This window comes from Macrobrachium nipponense, chromosome 17 (genome assembly GCF_015104395.2).
Source record: "Macrobrachium nipponense isolate FS-2020 chromosome 17, ASM1510439v2, whole genome shotgun sequence".
NCBI lineage: Eukaryota > Metazoa > Arthropoda > Malacostraca > Decapoda > Palaemonidae > Macrobrachium > Macrobrachium nipponense.
The window spans coordinates 68,916,012-68,942,049 of record NC_087210.1 but is presented as its reverse complement, the minus strand read 5'-3'; the positions used below and the strand labels follow the sequence as shown (position 1 = coordinate 68,942,049).

At 37.7% G+C, this 26,038-nt stretch overlaps 1 protein-coding gene across 1 annotated transcript in view; it reads right to left on the bottom strand.

The window, feature by feature from the left end:
• Positions 1-274: 274 nt before the first annotated feature.
• The window catches only part of LOC135196295 (protein ABHD8-like), a 39,845-nt gene continuing 14,081 nt past the window's right edge, over positions 275-26,038 (bottom strand). The window contains exons 4-6 of the mRNA XM_064223002.1: positions 22,286-22,511; positions 11,544-11,647; positions 275-3,149 (exon numbers count right to left, since the gene is read on the bottom strand). Of these exons, the coding sequence (XP_064079072.1) occupies positions 3,128-3,149; positions 11,544-11,647; positions 22,286-22,511 (352 nt within the window). The 3' untranslated portion in view covers positions 275-3,127. The remainder of the gene's footprint in view (positions 3,150-11,543; positions 11,648-22,285; positions 22,512-26,038) is intronic.

Sequence of the window (26,038 nt, the reverse complement as noted above, 5' to 3'; positions counted from 1 at the left end):
GCAAGACGGCTTGACTCAGGGACTTAATCCTCTGTTCAGCCAATGAAAACACAGCGCCCATCAGACAGAGCACCTGGGACACAATAAATACCACCGAATGACCCCATTCTAATCAGTTCACGCTCACCTTTCCTTGCAGATGAACCGATGATATGGTTGGAAACGTTGGAATTCCATTACTAAGATTTGTTAACCACTTTTGTTATCATAACAATAAATTGGTATTTTTAGAAAACATTTCTTTAACCAAGATATGAACATCGGCCAGCTATTAGCAAATATCAGCCCTGATGAGAAGAGAATAATAAGAAGAATTGAAAAGACCATATATAAAATCAATTCCACTGATGCTGCCATCATCTTTAACAAAACATGTTTGAGAGAGGGTCTCCTACCTTCAAATAATAATAATAATAATAATAATAATAATAATAATAATAATAATAATAATAATAATAATAATAATAATATTAAATAATAATATGTTCCATCACATTTATCTTAGATTGATTCTTCCCAATAACATGTACAACTCTATTTCTTCAATGGTTATGCTAAACAAAAGCTGACTAATGTTCACAATATGGTTGAGAGAACTGGTGCATAAACTAAAGGTTTAGAATTTTATGCTGCACAGAACAGGAAGTAATTAAGTACTGGGATATATTTCCGTAGAATTTCAGGCACTGAGGGAATACAATAGATGAGTTTCGGAGGTTGTCCTCAAGCAGTAGATTTCTGCTTGGGATGTTGTCTTTGATGTCAATGTTTCAGCCAACTTGACAGCAATTTTCAAGATGAGTGGATCGAATCTAAAGAGATGGACTTTAGCAGATGGTATATAAGCCTGTAGCTTCTGCAGGGATAGATGGCATTGGAATCAACTGGAGTATAACATTTAACTTAAAGGCTGAGTGCTGGGACCTATGAGGTCATTCAACATTGAAAATAATGTTGAAAAAATTGTTAGGAGAGGGTGGAAAGCAAGATGGAAGAAATGGAAAATGAATGGATGTATGTAAAACGAATAAAAGGGTTACAGCTAGAGGCTGAAGGGCACTGAAAAGAACCTCAAGTAATGACTACAGAGCACCATGTGAGGTACACTGAACTGACACAACTATCCCCCTACAGGACATAAGTGAATGGAGCTACAACCTAGCAAGATTTAAAGGTTGCACACCTTATACATTGGGTGACTCATGCAAAGTGTGAAATATGACATTCTTTTAAAGGCATAATTAATTGCCTAAATTCCAATTGAAGATGGAGGCTTTAGCTATGAAGAAAAACCTGCAGAGCAGCTGACTGGAGTGAAGGATCTGACAGACAACTCATGGGCTTGACATTAGAAAAGAACCAATGATCTAAAAGGAAGTCATAATTATACAGGCTAAAACCCTATGCAACTTGTACAAAGGTCTGTATACATGGCAAAGCTTTAGTAGAAGGAAGGGTGTACATCCTAATAGTTCCAACCTCAAAGGCAAATATGTGAAAAAATAGAAGGCATGACCCAATGAAGGCATCAGGTCCTGTTTCCCTGAATATGAAGTAGATTATTCATGTGAGGTCCTATTTACATGAAGATGAGGCAGGTTATTCAAGTGATTGTGTTCAAAGTCTGTAAGTCAATTGGGTGACGAGTGTGCCTGGTCCTCTTAGTGTGTTCCCTCACAGCGAAGTCACAAAGAATAATGTTTCTGTGTGGCTCTCCAAAAGTAATAAAGGGTAAGGACAAACTGAATGATAGTACCAACTACTAATGCTCACAGTCCTACTCTGGGGTTTGAGGAGGCTACAAAAAGTGAATAGTACCTAGTTGAGAACAATCTGTAGAGAGGGTAAATTAAAACATACCTGCAATTTCATTCAACTCTGCTGTCCCTCTAAAAGGCTATGCTGACTACTGGATGAGCTGTTCGTAGGCTGAATCTTTTATCTATAGGGATTCCACATCTGATGAATTGTGGATGAAATCCCTGAGAGGTCTGGCAACAGTGCACCTGAAAGCCTTATGCTTTATAAACTAGCTACATCACCTTCCACGAGAAAGCAAGTTTCCTGGGGATCCATAAAGTCACTATAATCGAAGGATGTCATGTGACATTTTATAGAAAAACAAAATTTCTGGCCATGTCTCCTGGTAGAATAAAGTGCCACAGCAACATGGGAAGAATCTGAAAAACCACCATTTGTCACTAAAAGAAAAGGACTGAACTAGCCAATGGCCAAAACCCAGGGATAATAGTTGTAAAAAGGCTTTCCTGCATTCTTGTAGTACCTGATATGGCCATCCTTGATGAAACATGTCTGGAAGGAAGCCATTACTATGTTCACTTCAATTCACAAGAAGACTTTGACAACGCAACCTCCTGTTCTAATAATCTACCATCTCTGCAAAAAGGAAAGCTTGAAGACCTAGGAAAGGTGGTTGTTTCTTGGGAAGAATAGCAACTCTTCTTTAAGCCAGGCTACCTTCTCCAAGACCAGGCTATTCACAATTGCAGGAAACCATAAAAAAATGCCATTTGGTTGCCTTCCTATGGAGTGACATGATACCTATCTGGCCAGAAAACTGTCCCGCATTCAGGAAGATGAATCTTCCCAAGCTATTGTAAAATGCAAAACCATCTGGACTACAACTATTGATCATGCAGATAAAACCACATCCACTTTAGCAGGAGAATGAATAGTTCTACTGAGGTGAAGAAGGTTCTATCCAGTGAAGGGATGAAAACCAAAATGGTCTATCTTACAGTAAACTGTAACACATAAGATGCTGTAAGTGCCAATAAACTGCTTATCCCCACCGATAAACTGCTTATAGGCACCGATAAACTACTTACAGACACCAATAAACTGCTTACTGAAGCCTATAAACTGCTTACTGAAGCTGAAAAACACTTACCATCATCGAAAATCTGGTGAACGATGTTGTTAGCCAAGTGCCGTAGAACTAGAACACCATTAACTACCGCTGACGATAAGCGAGGACTGCCTCTATCATGGTTGAGAACATTTCTAAGTTCAATAGTTGGAGTGGCTGGATTTTGTCCAATGGTGGGTGCTGATGTCCTTAAATTTTGCCTATACCAACTACAGATGAAGGGTTCTGATGACAGGCTTAGAAGGGGTAAAAGTGATACCTGTTTGAGGGTAAAAAGAGGTCTATTTAAAATAGCCAGAGACTGAAAAAGAAAATGAAAACATCTTAATCACCAGTAGATAAACATCCCAGGACCTACGTGGGGTTCTTTTGTCCAAGATCATCCTCAAGAATTTTTATAATCTGATAATCAGGTTGACTTACTCCTGAAAGTAAAGGTAACAGCCTCCCTACTTACCAACAAGATACTCAGAATTACCTTCAATGTCACAAGTCCTATAACTGTGGATGAAAATTTTCCCACTTTTTCAGCAAAGGAGTTCCCAACATGATGGACTACAAGCAGGAAGAACTTTCAACAAGGTCAAGAAAAGTCAACTGCTGAAATAGGGGACAGAAACTCTATGAAAGAACTGACAACATTCACTAGTCAATGTATTCTAAGGAACAGTAATAAAATCTGAAAAAAGGATTTTTGTTGCCTTGGTAAAGTAAAGCCACTGATGGCAAGGATCTTGGGAGGAGATGAATGAAGGCTTCTCAAACAACAGCCAGACAGCATTCAGTGTAGACAAATGAAGATAGCATAAAACCTGCATTTGAAGAAGGTTGTTGTGTAGTATAAAATCCAGTTATCTATGTTACCCATTGAAGTTACGTTGCCTAACTATATGTTGCTAGTCAACCATTGCAAGGGGTGAATTTTTACACTAGAAATGACCAAGACATGAAGTACTGGCATTCTGGGTTTAAATGGTGTAAAGGTTGTCATAATGACATTCCCATTTACCACTGACTGATCCTAAAACTTTGCAGAGAATGATGGCAGCAAAGCTAAGAGACTCAGAAATTGTTCAAACTAGGGTTGAAATAAACATTTTGTTTAACAGAATCAACCTGATAAATATTGGTTTCCCTAGAATCCCAGCCAACAGACGTGTTTGTTGCCAAATTGAATTGCCCCTCCTGTCACTAGTGGCAAATAACAAACAGGCAGTCAAAGCAGCTGGTAAGGGAGGCAATGAGTGGGCATTTCAGGCAGATGTTAGTGGCTTGGATGGCAGCAGGACTGTGCTGCACTGGAAAGGAACCAGAAAACATACTCTAAACTGGGTGGCAAATTTCCAAAAATCTCATTAACTGGAACCAGGAGTTACATGTTGAACTTACTCAGATGACACTATGCTGAAAACCAACTCAGCTGTCAGGCTCTAGTGAAGATACTGGTGGAGAGAGATGGTTCTATGTCTATAAATGACCAGGCTGACCCAAGGACCTGATGGGAGAATGTATTCAGACAAGGATATTTGGATCATGTATGAAAAAAGGGATCACCCTCAGCAACTATGGTGAAGGACACAACATTCATTGATTCTGGGCACGTCCTAAGCAGAGTGGGCCAGCTGCTTGAGCAACTTCAGAAACAAAAAAAGGAGGGCTGTTTATTTCTAAGTTGTAACAATGAGACAAAGAAAAACAAGAATGACAAAATTAACTTTCAGCAATTGGTTAGCTCGGTGAAAATCACTACAAATACTTGGTATAGACTAACTAAATCTTCCATTTAATGATGTCACATGTAAAATGGACATGTAAAATGGGCAGGAAGAAAGGTTAAGCAATTAATTTCCATTGATTATGCAGAGAAACATTATCAACTATAAGTATTCATTACGTTATATTATCACATTCAAGTAATACCAGAATTAGACCATTATTTGGAATTAAGACAAGCCTCGTAGAAGGCCAGCAAAATGCCAAAGAAAATAACAAAGCAGTATGTTAAAAAAGATGCCTTAGCTACAATTACAAAATGTAATATAGAAGCTTCAATATAATTACACATATGAATACCAACGCACCAAAAGCTAAGATATACTTGGGGACCAACAGTTGATGAGTATTCATTACATGAACCATCCATTTTCTTGCCAGAAGAGTAATTGAAAACAAGAGCAACAGTTTAAAACAATGAGATATAAGTAAAAAAATATTGTCATATATCTATGATACAATAACAGAAAATGAAGTGCAAAATCAACAAACACAGTTAGCTAATTTGTGTACTACTTCATTTCAGCATTGTTTCACTTAGTAATATACCAAGAGAAAAGAAAAATAAAAAAATATATAGCAACATGCAAAATTAATGAACCAATTGTTAAGTCAAAATTATACTGCTAAAATACAAGAATATAAAACAACAGTAAAGAAAACGAGGTACGTATAAGCACAGTATTCATTCATTACCTTGTTAAGTAATTCTATCAATAAATCACAACCTACCAACCTTATGAGTGAATATTCTTAATAATGAATGCTGGTACATGAAAATAGGTTTCTATCTGGTAAATAAAAAAACATGTAACTCCTCCTGGATAAAGAAAGGTAAGGTGGTGAAGCACTACTTTCATTAACGTAAAATAATTAAGAATGAGGTGATGAATACTATGTTATGAATTTAACAAGAATAATTTTTCATTGTTTCTTGCAACAATTTTGTTTATCTCAGCAGCTTTCATTTAACATCAAAATTTATTAATTTTACTTTGTTTTCTATTTGCTCCATTATAGCTAAGACCCATCTTAACAAAATCTGAACAAAAAAAAAACCTAAAAGCACATCTCTATCAGAGGTGAATTAACTATTAAGAATGATGAAGAATAAGAATGAACTTTTAAAGTTCAGTATGTATTATTATGATTATTATTCACAAGATAAACCTCATTTATACAGAGCAAGCCAACAGTCAGGGGCCACTAATTTGAAATTCACGCTTCTAAAGAATATGGTGTTCATTTGAAAGAAATTACAAAAGATAAAAGGAAATAGAGAAAAAAAAAGAAACAGGCAAGTTTTAGAGTAGCAATACAATACTGGTGGACCCCCCGTATTCGCGTTCTCTGGATTCGCAGACTCACACATTCGCGGATTTCTCTCGGGAACGTTTCCCTGCATTATTCGTGGAAAATTTGCACATTTGCGGCATTTTTCTATGAGAAATATCCACAAATTCCTGTTTTTTTTTATAAATTTCATCATAAAATGCACTTTTTGTGATAAAACTATTAAAAAACCAAGTATAAAAATTTTTAGTGGGTCTTTGTTGAGTTTTACTAACAAAATAGGCTACTTTTAGCCTTTTTACAGGGGTTCCAACTATTTGCGGGTTCTAACTATTCACGGGGGTGTCTGGTACACATCCCCCGCGAATACAGGGGGACCACTGTACATCACTTGAACTTTTCAGGTTCAGTAACACTACTAAATGTTAAAAATGCACACACAGCAGTGCTGGTGAATGAATAACAAAAATAAAACAGCAAACAAAAAAACCCTCTTTCAGACAAAAAATGTACCCCAGAAGAAATAATGTGGGCTTGAAATAAACTTGTTCTAAATAATATAACTACATATCTTGAAGATAACTTGAAACAGTTCCAAGACTCATTTAAAACACTTCTGTGAACACCATGTACTACATAAAAGTAACAATGTAACCTAACAAAAATTTTTTTATTGCTATGAACATAAAACAATGAAAACACATCAATTAATGAACCAAAACTGGTTTACTACCATGACTCTGTACATTTGATGAATTTGATGAGTAAAATGTAAGGACCAAAATACCAGATGAGTTTTTATGGTGTTATGGTGAAACACTTACTTCAATAGCTGCCAAAGTAAAGTTGTGTAAGTACCATATCTTCACTAGATGCTAGTCAATAATTACCAAAATAGAGTACAGGCGGCCCTCAGTTAGCGGCAGGGGTTCCGTTCCTGGCCGCCGACGCTAAGCGATTTTAAAGCCTACGGCTGCTGCACACATTCTTTCAAAACTCTAGACCAGTCAAAGGTGCTGTAATCCCACAATGGCGCAATAAGTAAAATTATATTTATGCAGTATAGTACTATAGAATTTACTGTACAGTAGTATTGTACAGTACATTATAGCATTATAATTACTTTAAAGTGAAAAAAGTCTAGCTTTGATCCTTTGGGTGTCTAGAGTATGTAAAGATATAATAAGGCTTATACAGTGTACAGGTAGCTGTACTGTTCAAGTTATGATAATTCGTACGAAAGTCCGATTTTATGAGAGACCAAATTACAATTACAATAAGTTCAATAACAGCAAAAGAGAATGATGAAAATATTGTTTTAACGTTATACTCGTTGCGTGAACATGTACAGCCATGAACAACCGAACGAGAAAAGACTTTTTTTTTTCTAAGTACAACCAAATTGGATAACATCCGTTTGGCTTGTACTTCAAACATCGTACTACAGTACACTATTACCGTATTTGTTATAAATGGCGTTATGTATAGAATAGAACTGAGATATCTTAACCCTTAAACGCCAAAGCGGTATTTTAAAAATCGTCTCCTGCATGTCGGCGGCGTTCGTGAGTGAGTGCCGAAGTGGAAAAAATGTTTTTTTCAAAAAATCACAGCACGCTTAGTTTTCAAGATTACGAGTTCATTTTTGGCTCCTTTTTTGTTATTGCCTGAAGTTTAGTATTCAACCACCAGAAATGAAAAAAAATATCATTATTATATAAAAATATTGGGATATATAACAGCGCAAAAAAAAATTTCATATAAAATTGTATACAAATCGTGCTGTGAGCAAAACAGTTAAAGCTAAAGAGTTAATTTTTTTTCGTTGTATTGTACACTAAATTGCGATCATTTTGGTATATAACACACTGTAAAATGATCAAGGCAACACAGAAAATATTATCGCAAAATGATGAATGAATTCGTAACGTGCGGACATACAGAAAAGCAGTTTTCAAAAATTCACCATAAATCGAAATATTGTGCTAGAAACTTCCAATTTGTTGCAAAATGAAGGTAATTGATTGAATATTACTAGACTGTTAGTGTTGTAGCTTACAATTACAGTTTTCGACCATTTCGGTTGAGTTAAAGTTGACCGAAGGACGAATTTTTTCTATTTATTGTTATTTATATGAAAATATTTCAAAACTGATAAAAGATACAACCATGGGTTGTTTTTAGTTGTATTCTACATGAAATTGTGCACCTTTTCACATATAAAACTTTATGTAATGGCTAATTTAAAATGGTGCAAACATTACGACAATCGGACAAAAAAATTTCTGATTTTTTCAGAAGAGTTACCGCGCGGAAGTAAGGAAAAAGTTTATTTCATAAATTCACCATAAATCAAAATATTGTGCTAGGGACTTCCAATTTGTTGCAAAATAAAGGTAAATGATTGAATATTACTAGAATGTAATAGTTTTAGCTTACAATTGTGTTTTTTGACCATTTCGGTGGAGTCAAAGTTGACCGAAGGTTAAAATTTGGCACTTATCGTTATTTATATGAAAATATTTCAAAACTGATAAAAGCTACAACCATGAGTTGTTTTTGGTTGTATTCTACATGAAATTGTGCACCTTTTCATATATAAAACTTTATGCAACAGCTAATTTAAAATGGTGCAAACATTATGACAATCGGATGAAAAAATTTCTGATATTTTTCGGAAGAGTTACCACGCGGACGTAAGGAAAAAAACAAAAAAAATTTTTTTTTTTTTTTTTTTCATAAATTCACCATAAATCAAAATATTGTGCTAGAGACTTCCAAGTCGTTGCAAAATTAAGGTAAATGATTGAATATTAATAGATTGTAAGATTTTTAGCTTACAATTGCGTTTTTTTACCATTTCGGTCGAATGAAATTTGACCGAAGGTTGATATTCTGGCACTTATCGTTATCTATATGAAAATATTTCAAAACTGATAAAAGCTACAACCATGGATTGTTTTTAGTTGTATTCTTCATGAAATTGCTCACATTTCCATATATAAAACTTTATGTAACGGCTAATTTAAAATGGTGCAAACATTACGACAATCGGACGAAAAAATTTATGATTTTTTCGGAAGAGTTACCGCGCAGACGTAAGGAAAAAGTTTTTTCATAAATTCACCATAAATCAAAATAATGTGCTAGAGACTTCCAATTTGTTGCAAAATGAAGGTATATGATTAATATTACTAGAATATAAGAGTTTTAGCTTACAATTGCGTTTTTTTTCGACCCATTTCAGTAGAGTCAAAGTTGACCAAAGGTTGAAATTTTTGCACTTATCGTTATTTATAAGAAAATAATTCAAAACTGATAAAAGCTACAACCATGAGTTGTTTTTGGTTTTATTCTACATGAAATTGCGCACATTTTCATATATAATACTCCATGTAACGGCTAATATAAAATGGTGCAAAAATTATGTCAAAGTGACGACATAATTTCTGAGATGTGTGACTGATGATTTTTAGTGCAAGAAAGAAATTCGCGCTTGCGCGCCTCGGTAACGATTGTAAACAAAACAACGCCTTGATCCGTGAGCTCCCAGCATCCCCCAAGGCGCATGATTCAAAAGTTTTTGCCTAGTAGGCCTATAACTACTTTTCCCTGAATTTTAAAAAAAACTTTTTTTCTTCGACGTACCATACGTCAGTTCAGCACCCGACAGACAATTTTCATCGACATTTAATATGTCCAATCAGCGTTAAAGGGTTAATGTAATAACTTTCTTCGCTATATATCAAAGATCAATCGGGAAATATAATGTTAAATTTAAACCTAGTTATAACTGAAGCTGAGAAAACTATTCAAGCTGCTAATGACTATTATCGTACATCGGCAACAAGGATAAAACCCCAGTAAACGTATGCCATCAAACACAACCATAGATAAAATTGAGATAAAATCATTTTAATCAAAACTACTGTGCTTGAAAGGAAACATTTTACTGTTGGTTTCACGCCGATATAAGATAAATAACATAAAGTTCGTATTACGATGATATAAAGGAGAATTGCAAACGGAATCACGTAATTTTTTTACACAATAAGCATGGCGCCAATGTAATCTGTTAACGAAAAAAAGAAAGTAGTTCACATTCACAATGAGACATATTCAATTCATATTTCCACCTAAAAACACATTGTATAGGGAAAAATAACCTTGTCTCATTCAAGTCAAGTATCTAGATATTTGTTTATGCTAACCAGAAGCAAGGGAATTCGCTCAGAATTGCGTTATGGCGAAACAAACTCGTATTCGCCATCAGCTGATTTCAAACCACATTGGCTGCTTCTGCGGAATACTAGGCTTAGATTTGCCGTAGTATTTTATAATACAATAATATGAGAATACATACAATATTATTGGATACAGTGAAGTAATGTATAACTTTTTAAAGGATTTATGGAAAAGATGCGAAATTAATAAAATAACACCATGCATTTTTCGGAACAGTGGTGGACAAGAACGGACATGAAAAAACATCCCCTGACAACGTGGAGCGTAGTTACAAAGGCTGCCTTAATTTGTATCATATTAATTTCTTTAACACAAAAATTTTTTGAAAAAAAAAAAATTACCCTATAGTTAACGTAATATATTTTCATACACATTTTAAACATAAAAGCATTAACATTTAAAAAATCGACACATTGATCGCTAAATTTGCACTCTTTTTAACTCGATATTTTTAGAAGAGCGGCAGACGGCGGCTTACAAGAACGAACATAAAAAAACATCGTATTTGATAAGGTTAAGGGCAGTTTCATAAGCTGCCTTTTTATCATATTTCTGCACAGAAATAAAAATACCCTATACGTAATACATTTTCATAAACATTTTAATCATAAAAGCATGAACATTTATAAAATAGACTCATCGATTGCTAATTTGCACTTTCTTTTAACTCTATATTTTCGTAAGTGCGGTAGGCGGCGGCTCACAAGAAAGAACATGAAAAAACATCGCATTTGACAACAAAGGGCAGTTTCAAAAGCTGCCTTCGTATCATATTTCTGTGCAGAAATAAAAATACCCCATACGTAATACATTTTCATACACATTTTAAACATAAAAGCATGACATTTAGAAATTGACACATCCATAGCTAAATTTGCACTTACGTAACTCGATATTTTCGGCATAGAACAGCGTCAGAGGCATATTTAATTTTACACCCTAATTTACGGTATTGTTATAATAACTATCCATAAAATTTGTTAATATAACTTGCATAACCTTTATGGTCTGAACAACATTTCTACAAATGTATGAACTCGTTAGACAACGGCGCTAGCGGCGCTGTTAACTGAAAATTGTGCCATAAAAATACCTTAAAATGCCTTATTTTTTAATGAATATTTTTGACAACAGCCGTAAAACTGATTCGCCGCTGAGCGATTGCGCCGTTAACCGCGGGCCGCCTGTATGTACAAAACTCTAAAAGCTACAATAAACAATTACTGCCTTTTGCATGCCATACAAATACTATGTTCTTTCACATGCCTCTAAAGTCCTACATTTAGCATTTTCCACAAGTTTATTTATACTGAAAGAAGCCCATTACAAGTGATGTTGCCACCTCTTGATAAAACGATGTACAGCACGGCATACTTCCAGTGGAGCATCAGTCATCAACTCGTGACCTCCCCCAGGAATCATTTCTAAAAAGGCTCTTGGAATTGTCTGGAAGAGAACGAAAGAAGACATTAGCTAAACAATGAAAAGATTCTCAGGCATGAATATCCAACAGAAGTCCATTTCCAAGAGTCAAATAATAGCTATATTTATAACACTAATAATTTTAATACAACTTGTTTACATTCTTAAAACCCTCAGCTGGCTACATTTTACTTTGTTACAAGACATCTTTTGAAAATGATCATAGCTGGGTTTAAAAAATGCAACTATACTATTTTATTTATAAATGTAGTACATTAAATGAAGTAAAGGTGCAATTTTGCCAGTTTCAGACGTTTTTGCCTCCTCCAAAACAAAGTTTTCACAATAAAACTAATATTGTAATACTTTCCTGAAAACCTGAATTGGCTCTGGTCACTGACCAGCCCGAACTATATCCTCACATATTTATCCACTAAGTGGGTAATTTGAACTGTCAGCATTACCAACACTGCAGGTAAAATCTAGTCAAATGAGTTACCTGTGTTACTGTTGGCAACGCTGGTGCAAATACTGGCCACCACAATCCCGTCTCCTCAACTGAAACATTCACTATCAAATTGAAGTGGGGGAGGAGGGTGGGAATCATTCAGGTGTTCCGGGAAGTATTACAATATTAGTTTTACTATCAAAACTTCATATTGCAATACACTCCCTGAACACCTGAATTAGCCCGATTAACAAAATTTTAATGGAACTGAAGATGTGGGAGAATGGTGGAGGCATAATGCATCAGTGATTAGAAGACATGGAAAGGAGATACTAGGGAAACAATCTGGAATAGTATGGGAGGAAAAGGAGAGCTGGTGGTGGGGAGAAGAGGTGGGGGAAGTGGTGAAGGGTAAAAGGGAGGCAAAGAAGAGATCTGAAGAGTCACAGCTGGAGGAGGACAGAGAGAGATTAAGAGAAAGAAACAAAGAAGTAAAAAGGGTGGTAGGTCAAGCTAAGGCAAGGGCATATGAAGAGGTTTATAATGAACTAGAAACCAAGGAAGGGTTGCGTAAGATGCTCAAACTATCAAAAGTAAGAAAAAAAAGAACAAAGGACATCGCCCACATTAAGCAAATGAAAGATAGGAATGGTACGGTCATAAAAAAGGAAGAAGACATCCTGAAAAGATGGAAAGCGTATTTCGAACAGCTGCTAAATGAAGAAAATGAAAGACTTGTAAGAGAGGATGGACAAGTAAACATGGGTATGGTAATGGGGATATCTAGGGATGAAGTGATACGAGCCTTAAAAAGAATGAGAAATGGGAAGGCAACAGGACCTGACTTAATCCTAGTCGAAGTTTGGAAAGCCTTAGGAGAGGAAGGGGTAGAGACATCTTGTATGATCTGATGGTAAAAATATTCGAACAGGAAAAGATACCAGAAGAATGGCGGGAAAGCATATTGATACCTATATTTAAAGGTAAAGGTGATGTCCAGGAATGCAGTAATTATAGAGGTATAAAACTAATGTCTCACACGTTGAAGATTTTGGAAAGAATAATGGATAGCAGGCTGAGAGAGGAAGTGAGAATAGGGAAGGAACAGTTAGGATTTATTAAGGGAAGCGGCACAACGGATGGAATATTTTGCATAAGGCAGCTAATGGAGAAATTCGGAGAAAAACGAGACCTGCATCTGGTATTCATAGACCTTGAAAAGGCCTATGACAGAGTGCCAAGGCAAGAAATATGGAGATGTTTGAGGGAGAAGATGGTGCCGGAAAAGTAAGTCAGAATTATTCAGGAGATGTACAGGAATGTGTATACTAGAGTGAGGAGCAGTGTTGGAGAGACGGATGGATTTGAGATAGGAGTTGGATTACACCAGGGGTCAGCACTTGGCCCATTCATCTTCAACATCGTGATGGATGTAATGACCAGGGATGTTAGAGAAGCAGTGCCATGGTGCATATTATACGCGGATGACATTTTGTTGTGTTCAGAGGGGAGGGAGGAGTTGGAGGGGAGGTTGGAGAAGTGGAGAGCAGCACTTGAGGAGAGAGGAATGAGAATAAGCAGATAAAAAACCGAATATATATGTTCCAGTATTACTGAGGACGGTGGAAGTAGCATAAGATTGGGTGGGGAAGAAATAAAAAAAGTATAGAAGTTCAAGTACTTAGGGTCCGTATTAGAGGATAGTGGAAGCATGGACCAAGAGGTGAGACACCGAATTCAGGCAGGGTGGAATAACTGGAGGTCTGCATCAGGGGTCCTCTGTGACAAGAAGGTCCCTCTGAAATTGAAAGGAAAGTTCCATAGGACGGTGGTCAGACCAGCAATGTTATATGGAACAGAAACAGCAAGTATGAGGAAAACAGAGGAGAAGAAGATGGATGTAGCAGAAATGAGAATGTTGAGATGGCTGTTGGGAGTAACAAGGGAAGACAGGATTAGAAATAAGTATATAAGATGATCGACAAAGGTAGTTGAAATATCAAAGAAAATACAGGAAGGAAGGCTTCGATGGTATGGACACCTGTTACTAAGGGAGGAACGTCATGTTGGAAGACATATGATGGAAATGGAAGTGCGGGGTAGAAGGAAGAAGGGAAGACCAAGAAAGAGATGGCGTGATTGTGTAGGGGAAGATATGGTATTGAAAGGTATAAATGAGAACTAGGCACAGGACAGAAATCGATGGAGACGACTCATTCGCAATGGCGACCCCATATAAAAATGGGTTTAAGCTAGGAAGAAGAACAAAATTTTAATGGAGGTGGGATCAATCTAATTCAGCCTGACCTGTCCACGGAGCATATGCAGGTAATTCATTATCAACCTACCATGCATAAGTGCATGTATCCTTACCTAGTTATCTAACTAGGCAGGTGAGGATGTGTACAAAGAAAGTACCTCAACGTCAGTGTTGAGTCTAAGGTAATGTCTGAGTCAGAAGTACCTCCCATGTGGTAATCTATACTTCTTATTCATGGAGGTAAAAGTAAATCTCCTTATCTAGTCGTCCAACTCAGTTGGTGAGGATGTTTGCAGAGGAAGTACCTTACTGTCAGTGTTGAGTCCAAGGTACTGCCTGAGTCTGAAGAACCTCCCATGTTGTATCTATACCTCTCATGTATGGAGGGGAAATGGTGAGGCTCCCATGTGGCTATTCGGCCTCTTATGTATGGAGAAGTTGAGTGTGCAGGACCTTCGAGTTCTCTACTGCTCACTAACGCAGATGACTGTGCTGAAGAAGTTGAAGTTATTCCAACATGACCATTGGGATCTGCCTAACCTCAAGGACCTAAAGGAGCAATACACTCAGCCCAAGCTTGACCAACAGGAACTCTTTTTTTGAGTTCATTAAGACTATCACTGACTACCTAAACTTGTAACTTCTTAATGATACCAAGCTAATTATAAAACTGAATTGACCGCAACAACAGGACCCAGCAAGCAACCTTTCTCTAAAGAAACTGAAAATCCTTAAGGTAGAGTGTTGTGATAATCCACACCGACTCTCAAATAACCACCTCCAAAATCGCAGACACCGAAAAATTCCCCCAGAAAACCGAAGGGTAGCCATCCGCGATACTTTGCGCCCTTGGACGCAACGCACAACTCAAAGGCTCCGAAAGCGATGAAGAACCAACTGACACTTGATTAATAACCCCTCACAAGAAGAAACAACTTGCACTTTGGAAATGGAACGAGATGGACACCTAGGTGAAACCAAATAAGATTCTCGGACGAGGTAAAAGTTCCTCAGTATGTGACAAATAATGAGAGCTTGAACTGGACACAGCAGCATTTGTGATCCGTCACCTCCTATAATCATCCAAAGATGCTGCTGCAACTCTACTTATGACGACGACACAAAATTGACCATCGAGGAGACATTTTGTTTCCTAAAAAACTGGTGCCGAGTGCAAGAGGCGCCCTCAACAGAACCTTCCTATGAATGTCCGGATAGTGAGGAGGCAGATGAATTAACAAGAAGTGCCTCCTCTCCTTGACAAGAATGTAGTACAGCCAGCCGAAATATTAGTCTGGTATGCAAACCCCATCGAAACCGAAGTGATGAGGTTGTCAAACAGTCCAGGATTGGAGAAACACCCATCAACTCTCACAACATCCACATAAAGTGGGACAAGGCCTCCGAATGACTGTGAAAGGTGTCTTCCAAATACAAGCCTCACGATGTTTGAGAGACTGATGGTATAGTTGAATACAATGTATCAAACATTGCTTGAATTAACTGTGAGGTTCCTCCGGAGCCTGGACTGCAAAAAGAGAGAATGGACAAAGTCCACCATCCATTTATACTCGCTTTCTTTTGCTGGAGGAAAAAAAACCACAACTATCACCCGATTCTCTCTTCAAAGAGCATCCTTTGTCAGTCCTGTCCAACCGCACCGGAACAGGAAAAGGAGAAAGGGTGAACACCCACAAGAGCAGCACCAAAGAACCCGGAACTTACTACACCTGGCTGCTCGATACCAACACCTGATATATCTTATCTGAGCCAACCAATCCGGTTGTGCAACAATATACCAACATGAGATGATAAACTGACTCCTGAGCTAGTCGTATTCGACTTGGCAATCTTGCACTCCCCAGACACAACGTAACACCTGGCCGACCGCTGGCCTCCCCCCAAGAGCCAACCATCCCCAGTTCCGCGAATCATATACCAACTAGACTATGACATAGCCCTGAGCTAGTCTCGCTCAACTGCGCATACCTTCACTACCCAATGACGACTTCGTTCCATGTAAGTAAAGTATCCAGATATTCATTTATGGTAACTAAGAACAAGAACATTTGCTGAGACTCAGTAAGATGGTTACATCTGGAGTGAAGGAAATTGACTAGTTGGCATCTCTGACTGTCTAGGCCACGTCCCCCCTTTCCAGTAGGGCTGTGTTAACAGCAAGCTTGTAATAGTAATTCAATTGAAATGTAATCAATTACATATTTTCAAGGTAATTTACTGTAAATCTTTAATCTATATTTAATATTAAATTTCAGTCGTAATTTGTAATTTGATAATACAACTGGTAATTATATTGTAGCTGTAATTGACATAAAGCATCTATTGGAATTACTGAACCTGACATTCGTCTGCTCAGTGGATGAAGACTTCATACTACCGAATTCCATCACCTGAGAGAATATTCTTGGAAAGCAATGAAATATACTAGTTCTTTATGATTTCTCATTTATATGGCACAAGATACCATTATTAGCTATGTTAAAATGCCAACAGAGTTAAAAGACCGCCTTCTCACTTGACTACTACAAGAAGAAAGCATGGTAAAGGTGGGGAGGAGCTTAGTTACGCCAGACAGAGCTAGCCACTCAGGGCCAGGAACCGCTATGGGAATAACGCTACCTTCCTATATATACCTTGGCTGAGAATGAGTTAAATAAGGCGAGGTAACTTACTTCAGCCATCAGCTGAATCCTGAACCAAAATATGACTGCTATATTAGTATTTACAATATGATAATATGAGGATACATACAATATTGGATTACACAGCAGGCAAGCCTACACAGCCCAACAATGCTGAAGTCAGACTGAATCTGATTCTTGTATTTGTTCAATTACATTTATGTACCGAATATCATACGATCCCATTCTCATTTCGTGTTCAATTACTCCGGTACTGAATCATAAGTCAGAATGCAATGAACCTCCAGGATTGGCCAATATTAGGCTACTGTTGTTAATGTTATTCAATTTTTTTCTGTACTGAATTATCATAAGTCAATAGGCATTGCCTAGAGATTTAACTGATATTAATAATTACCATACCGTATATGAATAAGGCCAAATCGACAACCTGATCACCAGGATTACCACTACTGCAAGATGAACCAATTTATCCGTAGAAAGAAAAAGGAACCTTTGAAGACGGAGCGCTATCCAACCCTTCAGAACCAGACCAACCAAAAACCACATCCAAACGACCAACCACGGACTAGAAACCTTCTACTGCAAAGAACTCGTAGCAGAAAATAAAACCAAAGATGGCTCTAAAGACAAACTTTCACACTAGACACTGCAAGGGAGTCCGAACCCGAAGGAACCTCTTCTCTTCCTAAACACTACCTAACCTATTACAGCTAATCGTCTGTCCCTGGCCTAACTTTTCACTAACCTTAGAACTTACACCTTGAGGGGGAAGGGGGAATCTGCTGCTAAACTCTGCCTGCTTTTTGCTGGGGGGGGGGGGGGTGGTAGATCCTACCCTCTGGGTTTGTGATTCTCCATGACCCCCACCACCCTGTGGGGCTGGTTCTGGAACAGGCAGGGGAGCTATCTCTATTTCAATTAGCTTGGTCATAAAATTAGCAAACAAGTTACACATTCTGTCTTGCAATTCTGAACCATTCCTACTCTAGCTCTTAACTCTCGCGATTTTGCTGCTATCTTCTATTTGCTCTTAGAGACTAGAGATTCCAACAACTAAGGTAGTCCTCTAAGTGATCTAATGAACTAATCCTTACATTCTCTACACGTCTGTGACATACATTGCACTTCCCTACAGCTAAAACAAAAAAATGTCTGTCATTTTGAGGGTACTCATCCTTTGTTGCAGGTAGCACAGGAACGAAGCATACAGACATCTCAACTAGCAGCTGTTGGATGAGAGGCTCATGAAGCAGAGATTGCGGTTAGATTTTCTTGAGGAGGCTCGACCACCTCCTCCCGACGTTAACAGAGAAGTTCCAAAAACAATCAAATATGATCCAAATCGGGGAAAATCGGAGGAGACATCATAAATGAAAGCCAAGGATATCAAACCCTAATCAAGACCTTGGTAAACACTATGAGGGTCGGGCTAAAAGACCAAAAGTTCGCTGGGAGCAGGAATACATGCAGCTCTCCACACGAACAATGAACAATTGAGGAGATGGGCCTGTTGTGGCCGGTATTTGCAGCAGTGTTGCCAACGGAAACACAGGTAACTCATTTGACTAGATTTTACCTGCAGCGTTGGTAATACTGACTGTTAAAATTGCCCACTTAGTGGGTAAACATGTGGGGATCTTTTGTAGCCTGCTCAATATTTGTTTCTAAACCTACAGCTATGACCTGCAGCTTAAATTTTATGGCATACTTTCTTGACACCTTCTTTTCCATTGTGTGAAGCAAGAGTAAAAATTAGCAAGTTTTTAACGAGTTAACACTGTAATGCAACTCAATAAACATATGCTATATATATGATAACCAACATGGCCAACCTGCTGTCTCTAGATTTGGTTGTTTGTCATTACTTGTTGTTTATGAGTGTTTTGCATGCAAAAGTAATTATCAGAAATATTAATGAATTCTTACAAAAGCCACAAGTTTGGGAATCCTGGTTGAATGTATGATGAATCGCATTTAACTTCAGAACCTTCACTAATTTGTTAAAAACTTACATATGGTAATACCACAGTCGAGAAGACAGCCCTCTTATTTTCTTCGTTCTGTGCAGATAATACACAAGAGCTCTTACTGGACATAAGAGCCTTTCTTCTTCCTCTGGACCGAGAATATTGAGTAAATTCTTGATGGATTTTCATTATTGGCTAGAAAATTCAACATCAAGGAGCAAACTGCATCCCCTTGTGAGAAGCCAACTCTTTTCTTCATACCATGGAGCTCACTAACACATCTTGCTGACCAAAAGGTTACCAAAAATAACATCTGCGTACTTTGTTAGGTTCCTCATCAAAGAAGACCGCATAGGCTTAGAAGACAAACCCAAAAGCCCTTTGAGCACAACATCAAGGATCCATGCTACTGAATCCTTCGGCCACTTGGAAGTTTCGAAAGACTTGATCAAGTCTGAAAGGTCACTATCATTAGAAAGCTTCACTCCCCTGTGTTTAAACAGACGCTAACATCGCTCTGTAACCCCTAATTGTCGAAGAAGCTAAGCGCCTAGATTCTCTTAAGAATACAGTGGTACCTCGACATACGAAAGGCTCAACTTACGAAAAACTCGAGATATGAAAGCAAATACAAAAAATTTTACAGCTCTACATACGAAAAGTTTTCAAGATACAAAAGGTTGTTGCTGTAAAGTCCCGAGATTCCCCCGGACCACCGAGAACAATTTTAAAACTCCCGCGCCGCCAGCTGAGTAAACTCGCCACCATCCTCCCGCTCTCCCATTGGTTCCTGATGCTAGTCACCTCATAAGATCCTGCTCTCCTATTGGTCAGCATCTACCCCTTGTGCTTTAAATATTCTATTGGTAAAAGGATGCTGTAAATTGAAAAACTTATTCATGCAATACATTTAATAAAAAAAAACATTAGGTAAAGATAGAATAATGAATAGAAATGAATGGTTATTACACTGTTTGGTAGTTTCAGTAGTTGAAGAGAGATAATGAAAATTTATGGCTTACTGTGTACTAGGAAAAGTGATTGCTTGGCGATCGTTCGATACTCGTAAGTGCTGGATGTAAACAGAAGTTTGGAAACTTTTTTTTTGTTTGTTTATTATAGTTAATGGTTACTTAATAATTATTTGAAATGAGTACATGCAATACATTTAATAAAAAAATTGTGAATTAGATATCATAAAATATAAAATAAATCAGACTGCTATCATGAAGCCAACAAATAATTATTTTTTAGAATTCTTCCTCTGTTTTAATATTACGTTACGTATATGTTTCATTATAGCTGTCAGTAACTTGGTATCTCCATTAGGTAAAGATAGAATAAAGAATAGAAATGAATGGTTATTATACTGTTTGGTAGTTTCATTAGTGAAGAGAGATACTAATGAAAATTTATGGCTTACTGTGTCCTAGGAAAAGTGACTGCTTGGCTGAATGTAAAAAATCAATAGGAAGGTTTTTTTTTTGTTTGTTTGTGTATTATAGTTAATGATTAATTAATAATTATTTGAAATGAGTACATACTGATTATTTATACATTTTATTGGCATATTCTAAGCTTTTAGCTTCTTAGGTTTAGATGTCAGAACCATAGACTAGGCTACAGTAGCAACCGCTAACATAGGCTAGGCTTATTGCTAAGGGACATATGCTAAAGTCCTAATATATGCAGTAAAAATGGGGTTGAACATTACATGCAGTTGAATATTACTCAAGTATGTACAGTATTTTGCCTTTTTGGAGTCATATTTCTTCCGTCGGATCGGCGTCGTAACCCTAGAACATGTGTTGTAGGCCTGGAAATATAATTTACTAGGGTGTTTTTGGAGGGCTTGGAACGGATTAGCCATTTTACATGTAAAATGTGGTCCAAGATACGAAAACCTCATGATACGAAGGGCGCCTCAGAACGGATTAATTTCGTATCTCGAGGTACTACTGTAGAAGTAAGTCTGCTGCATCCCTTATAGGGGTCTCAGAAGAAGAGACTTTTTGTTTTGCTTACACTATCCTCTAAAGACTCCATTTAGATTGGTAAAGTCTGTTAGAAGAAGCTCTTCTGCACTTAGCAATAGCTTCTGAAGCTCTCCTCAAAATGCCTGTCAAGGCCAGAGTGGACAATCCTTGATGGAACTGTGCAAAATGTGGTTGTCTGAGTAGCGACTTCTTGAATGGTAGGAGTCTCAGGAAGTGGACAAGAAGACTGAGAAGATCTGGAAACCATTCCTTTCTTGGCCAGAATGGTGCTATGAGAGTGAGAGAGACGTTCTGATGAAACATGACCTTGTTCAGAACTTGCCTTATCAGACTGAATGGAGGAAAAGAATGTGTGTCCAATCCCGACCAATCCAGGAACATTGCATTGACGGACCATGTGAGGGTCTGTGACTGGCGAGCAAAAGAGAGGAAGGTGCTTGTTCTTGGAAGTGGCAAAGAGATCTATTGCTGGTTTTCCCCAGATTTTCCAAAAGTTTAGAAAAACCCTGGCATCAAGAGTCCATTTCGACGGAAGTACCTGGCGACCTTAACTCAATTCATCTGCCAATACATTCACTCTTCTCTGAACAAACCTAAGAATCAGGGACACTTGATTCCTCTCCACCCATTAAAGAAGGTCCCTTGCTTTCTTGTAAAGGGAGAAAGTGTGTGTTCCCCCTTGTTTTCGAGTGACAACAATGTGGTGTTGTCCGCATGTACTGCTACCGCTTGTCCTGTGACCTGGTGAACGAATGCCTGCAGACCCATATGGATTGCTGCTAACAACTCCTTTACGTTGATGTGAAGTAAAACACTGTCTAAAAGTCTTGGTTTCGAGAGCCACCACACCAGGTCTTCTTTGATCTCTTTTGTGTTGAGAATTGTCAAGTCCAGCTGAGACTTTCTGCACCACGATACCTTCAAGAAGAATGGAAAGGGTTGCCATGTGTAACCTTCCGAGTCTTACAAATTGCTCCATCGACGATAATACCCAGCAATGAAGAAAAGTCTGCATTGACCACCAATGTTAACCAGGAGCCGGCATAGAACGAATTGATTACACCTGGTCTGTTGTACCTGTTCCTCCTTTGAGTGGTGGGAGATAACGTCGCCTAATAATTGTTCAGTAAGACACTGCAATAAAAAACAATTGGGGCTGCCTGAGGCCCTGGGATTCATCTATGCAAATACACTATCAATAGTTGACCATGGTTTTCTTTCTTAAAAAGGGACCAAGTGGCTGGGGTAATTTTGTTTCGCAGGAAAGGGATAGTTATGAGATGGAGGTTTGTGCAAAAACCAAACATAATTCACATACACTCACCTTCTCCATTTCACACATTTCCACAAGACCAACACGATCATCTTTCATACCATGAAGTAAGAGGGTTGGCACTGTAATACGTCGATGGAAAGCAACATCTCCTTCTGGCCAGTTCTGACCTTTGGCAACATATTCCAAAACATATCTTGGAGTTGGAGTCACTGAGTGTCCAGACAAAGTGCTTGCAGCAAAATGTTTTCCTCTAGGTGAATATAAAATATCACGGCTGGAAAGAAAATCAAAATACACTACTAATAATAGGGAAAGAAAAGGTTTATACATGAATAACAAATAATGTTGAAAGTTAATTCTCAAAAGTACTAAAAACTGTTTAAATTACATATGACAAAAGTAGACAGACTGGCTACGAGTCTTTGTACCTTTTCAGCTCTTTTGACCATCCAAAGCAAAGAGAGAAATAGACTGAACCCACAAAATGACATCAGATGTGCCCTTACAAAACTATCTTCTTGCATTACTGAAATGATCTCAAACCAAAGGTGTCATTTTTCACACTACTGAAGATTTTTTTTTTAAGTACATATATATATTTTTTTCCACTTATTTCCAACTGAAGATGTGATTATTTACATGAAATTATTTTATTTATTTCCAGCAGAAGTATTTATTAATTTATTTGTCATTTTTCACCCTGATGAACATTATTTCAATTATATATTCTCTCCATTTATTTTCAACCTTATTATATGTATGCATTTTTTTTTCAACAGAAGGAATAGTATTTCTTGATATATTTATTTCAATAATTGAATATAAAGGAAGGTTCAACCAACTAAAAGAGTTTGTTTCACATTAATCATGTACAAAATAATAGATATGTTATGGGGGTAACGAGCTTGGGGTAATGACAAAAGTAATTGGGAACCATTGTGCTAATGCAAACACCCATGACCGGGCTAAATTTAAGGATGGCCAATTTATAAGAAAAACTAAAAAAAAAAAAACTCATCAATGGAAAGAGGAAATACATATAGTATATATCCTCATGGTAAAAGAAAAAAATTCTATAAAAATGTCTGTGCATTCCACGGGAAGTGAAAGTGAATATTTCCCTTCCATTGTGGGCCTCTTTTCCCTCAGACAGTCATAAAAAAAAAAGATAATTTTACAAAGTTATAAGTATTCTTTCTAATATTTTTTTTATTTTGTCAAATTACAATTACAGCTCAGACAATATCCTAAAAGATGAGAAATAAAACCGGGAACAAATTGTATGAAAGAGCAAATGTTAGGAAAATTTGTACGGACGTGGCAGTTACGTGTAAAGAATGTCAAAAGAGAAAATATCAGTGTGTGTGCTAGCCCACCTGTTTTGAAGTTGAGTGAAAAAGAACCATTTGAGTTAGTGGCAACTGATTGTGTAACTTTGCCAGTAACTGGAAGAAGAAATGTAGCCATGGTTGTTAAGGTAGATCATAAGATTAAGTTTGTAAGTTGTGCAGCGGTGATAAATAAGTCGAATGAAAACATTGCAAGTTGTAAGTATGGTCTTGTTGCCTGCATGTGTAAGGAGGCCAATCAGAGTGCTGTGTGAGAAAGGGCTGGAGTTTGTTGGTAGACCTTTTGAGCAAATGTTCACATAGTGGGGTATCGAGCATGTGGTAACAACTACATACATACAGAGTACGAATGGGTTGGCGGAACAAATTGTATAGGGACTCTGAGTGAGATGTTATGAATGTTGACTGATAGAGAGGAGTGGAATTTGTTGTTAGGAAGAGTGGTAGTGATGTATAATGGGTCAGTACATAAAAGCACTGGTATGCCTCCAAGTGAATATGTAATGAATTGTGAATGGTATGTGAGAGCAAAGTTGGATTTGAATGAAGAAGAGCAGGATGTGTGGAGACAGGCAAATGAAAGGTTTGAGAGTTTCAGAGTAGGTGATAAGGTGTTGAAGGAAGTGGCTGAGAAGGGAAGATCAACAGCGAGTAAGATGCGTGAGAAATACGAAGGATAAGAGCACACTATAATCAGTTGAGAAAATGGAGAGGACTGCCAAAATACATTATGGAACATCCCATTAGGAAGTTGTATGGGAGGAGAAGGAAAAGGAGAGTAAAGAACTTGGTGAGTTCAAGGAATGTCGAGGATACATAAGATTTGGATAGACTGGGAACAACACCGAGTCATGAGAAAGATGATAGGTGCTGTGTGTGTAAGTTTCCTTTGAGAGAAGTGTTGGAAAAGTGAGGATGGGAGTGAGTCTGAGTGAGAAAGAGTTAGTAAAGGGGGAGGGTGGGGGAGTTTTGGATAACTTGAGTCGAAGCATAGCAGTTGAGTAAGAGTATAGAAGAGATGATAGAAGCCATGTCAGGTGTTAGTGGGGTTGAAGCAGACGAACCAAGGCTGGGTGAGTCTAGTGCAGTTGGAGTAGGGGCCAGTGAAGAAGAGGCGGTGCATGAGAGGCCATAGAACAGAAGTCAAGGTACAGTTCTGGAAAATGAATGTGTAGTGAAAAAGGGATTTTGAAATGAGTGTGGTAGGCTACATGTAGGCTGAATGTGGTTGATTTGTTCTATTTTCAAGTTTGTTTGCTAGTGAGGGTGTTGGGTTTAATTATTTTATTATTCATGTTTAATTTTTTCTTTTTTTTATTTGCTGTTGTGTAAGGAGTGTTGCTCCCCTTCAAACCAAGGTTTGAGAAGTTAGGAATATAAAGAAATAATAAGAGTACATAGTTGAAAATTGAGTAAGAGTGAAAGCAGAGTATTATGACTTGATAAAATATACAGGGAGAGAATGCAAAGCTGCTAGATTGTGGAAACAAACACTTGATACGTGCCAAACCTCTACCTGTTTCCCAATATACGACACTAATGCTAAACCCTACATGGTGCCAATCTCGACACATTTGCCACAAATAAGTGTTGATCTCTTCTTCAAGGACACCCCGAAATCTAACCAGTGGGTAGAAGGGACTCTTTAGCCTTTGGTAGGCAACCCTTCTAAGAGAAGATTTCTAAATACAAACCTTATCCTCCAACCTTGGACTATGCCATAGCCATTGCACCATGGCCTTCATGGTCTTGGGTTTGAGCTCCCTTGCCTGAGGGTACAATGAGGCATTTATCCTCTTTTATGTTCACATTCCTATTTTTTTTTTTTAAAGTGTGTATGGCAGATTGATGAGAAACCAAAAGATGCTTGGTGGATTATCTGGAAAGTGCCTTCATCTTTATCTTATCCTCCTTCTGAGCGTTTTATTTCTAAATCCATCCGACTGTTAAGGAGAATCGGAGTTTTACTAACCTGTAAATTTGGTTCCACTATCCTGCTTCAATTCTACTATTCTCCAAGCCCTTAACTTTGCAATATCCCTTCAAGATTTCTGCTGTGTGACCTCTGGTAAATCTTCAAATGTAAATTAGTGGAACACCAATTAACGTAACATTACCCGGTATTACAGTGATAGAGTTATGGGTGATATATGTAGAGTTCCCTTGCTGAAGTATGTATTATTGTGTTACTTAAGTGTTTTCCCATTTAATTTCACGTCATCCCCTCGTATGCTACAATGATCCCTGCGTTGCAGATCCGTTCATGAGTCTCTTCTTGGTTGACATTACCAGTGCCATATCCAGTCCACATGCCTGGAACCCAGTGTGAAGAGTGTGCTAGTTTTCCCTTGTGCCATTCCCTTGCAAGTATCCTGACCTCTTGGCAAATTATGACTTTAAAAATCTAACCATGTTGGGTTAGTGTATAACTGCAGTATTGTGGTGTTTTGTT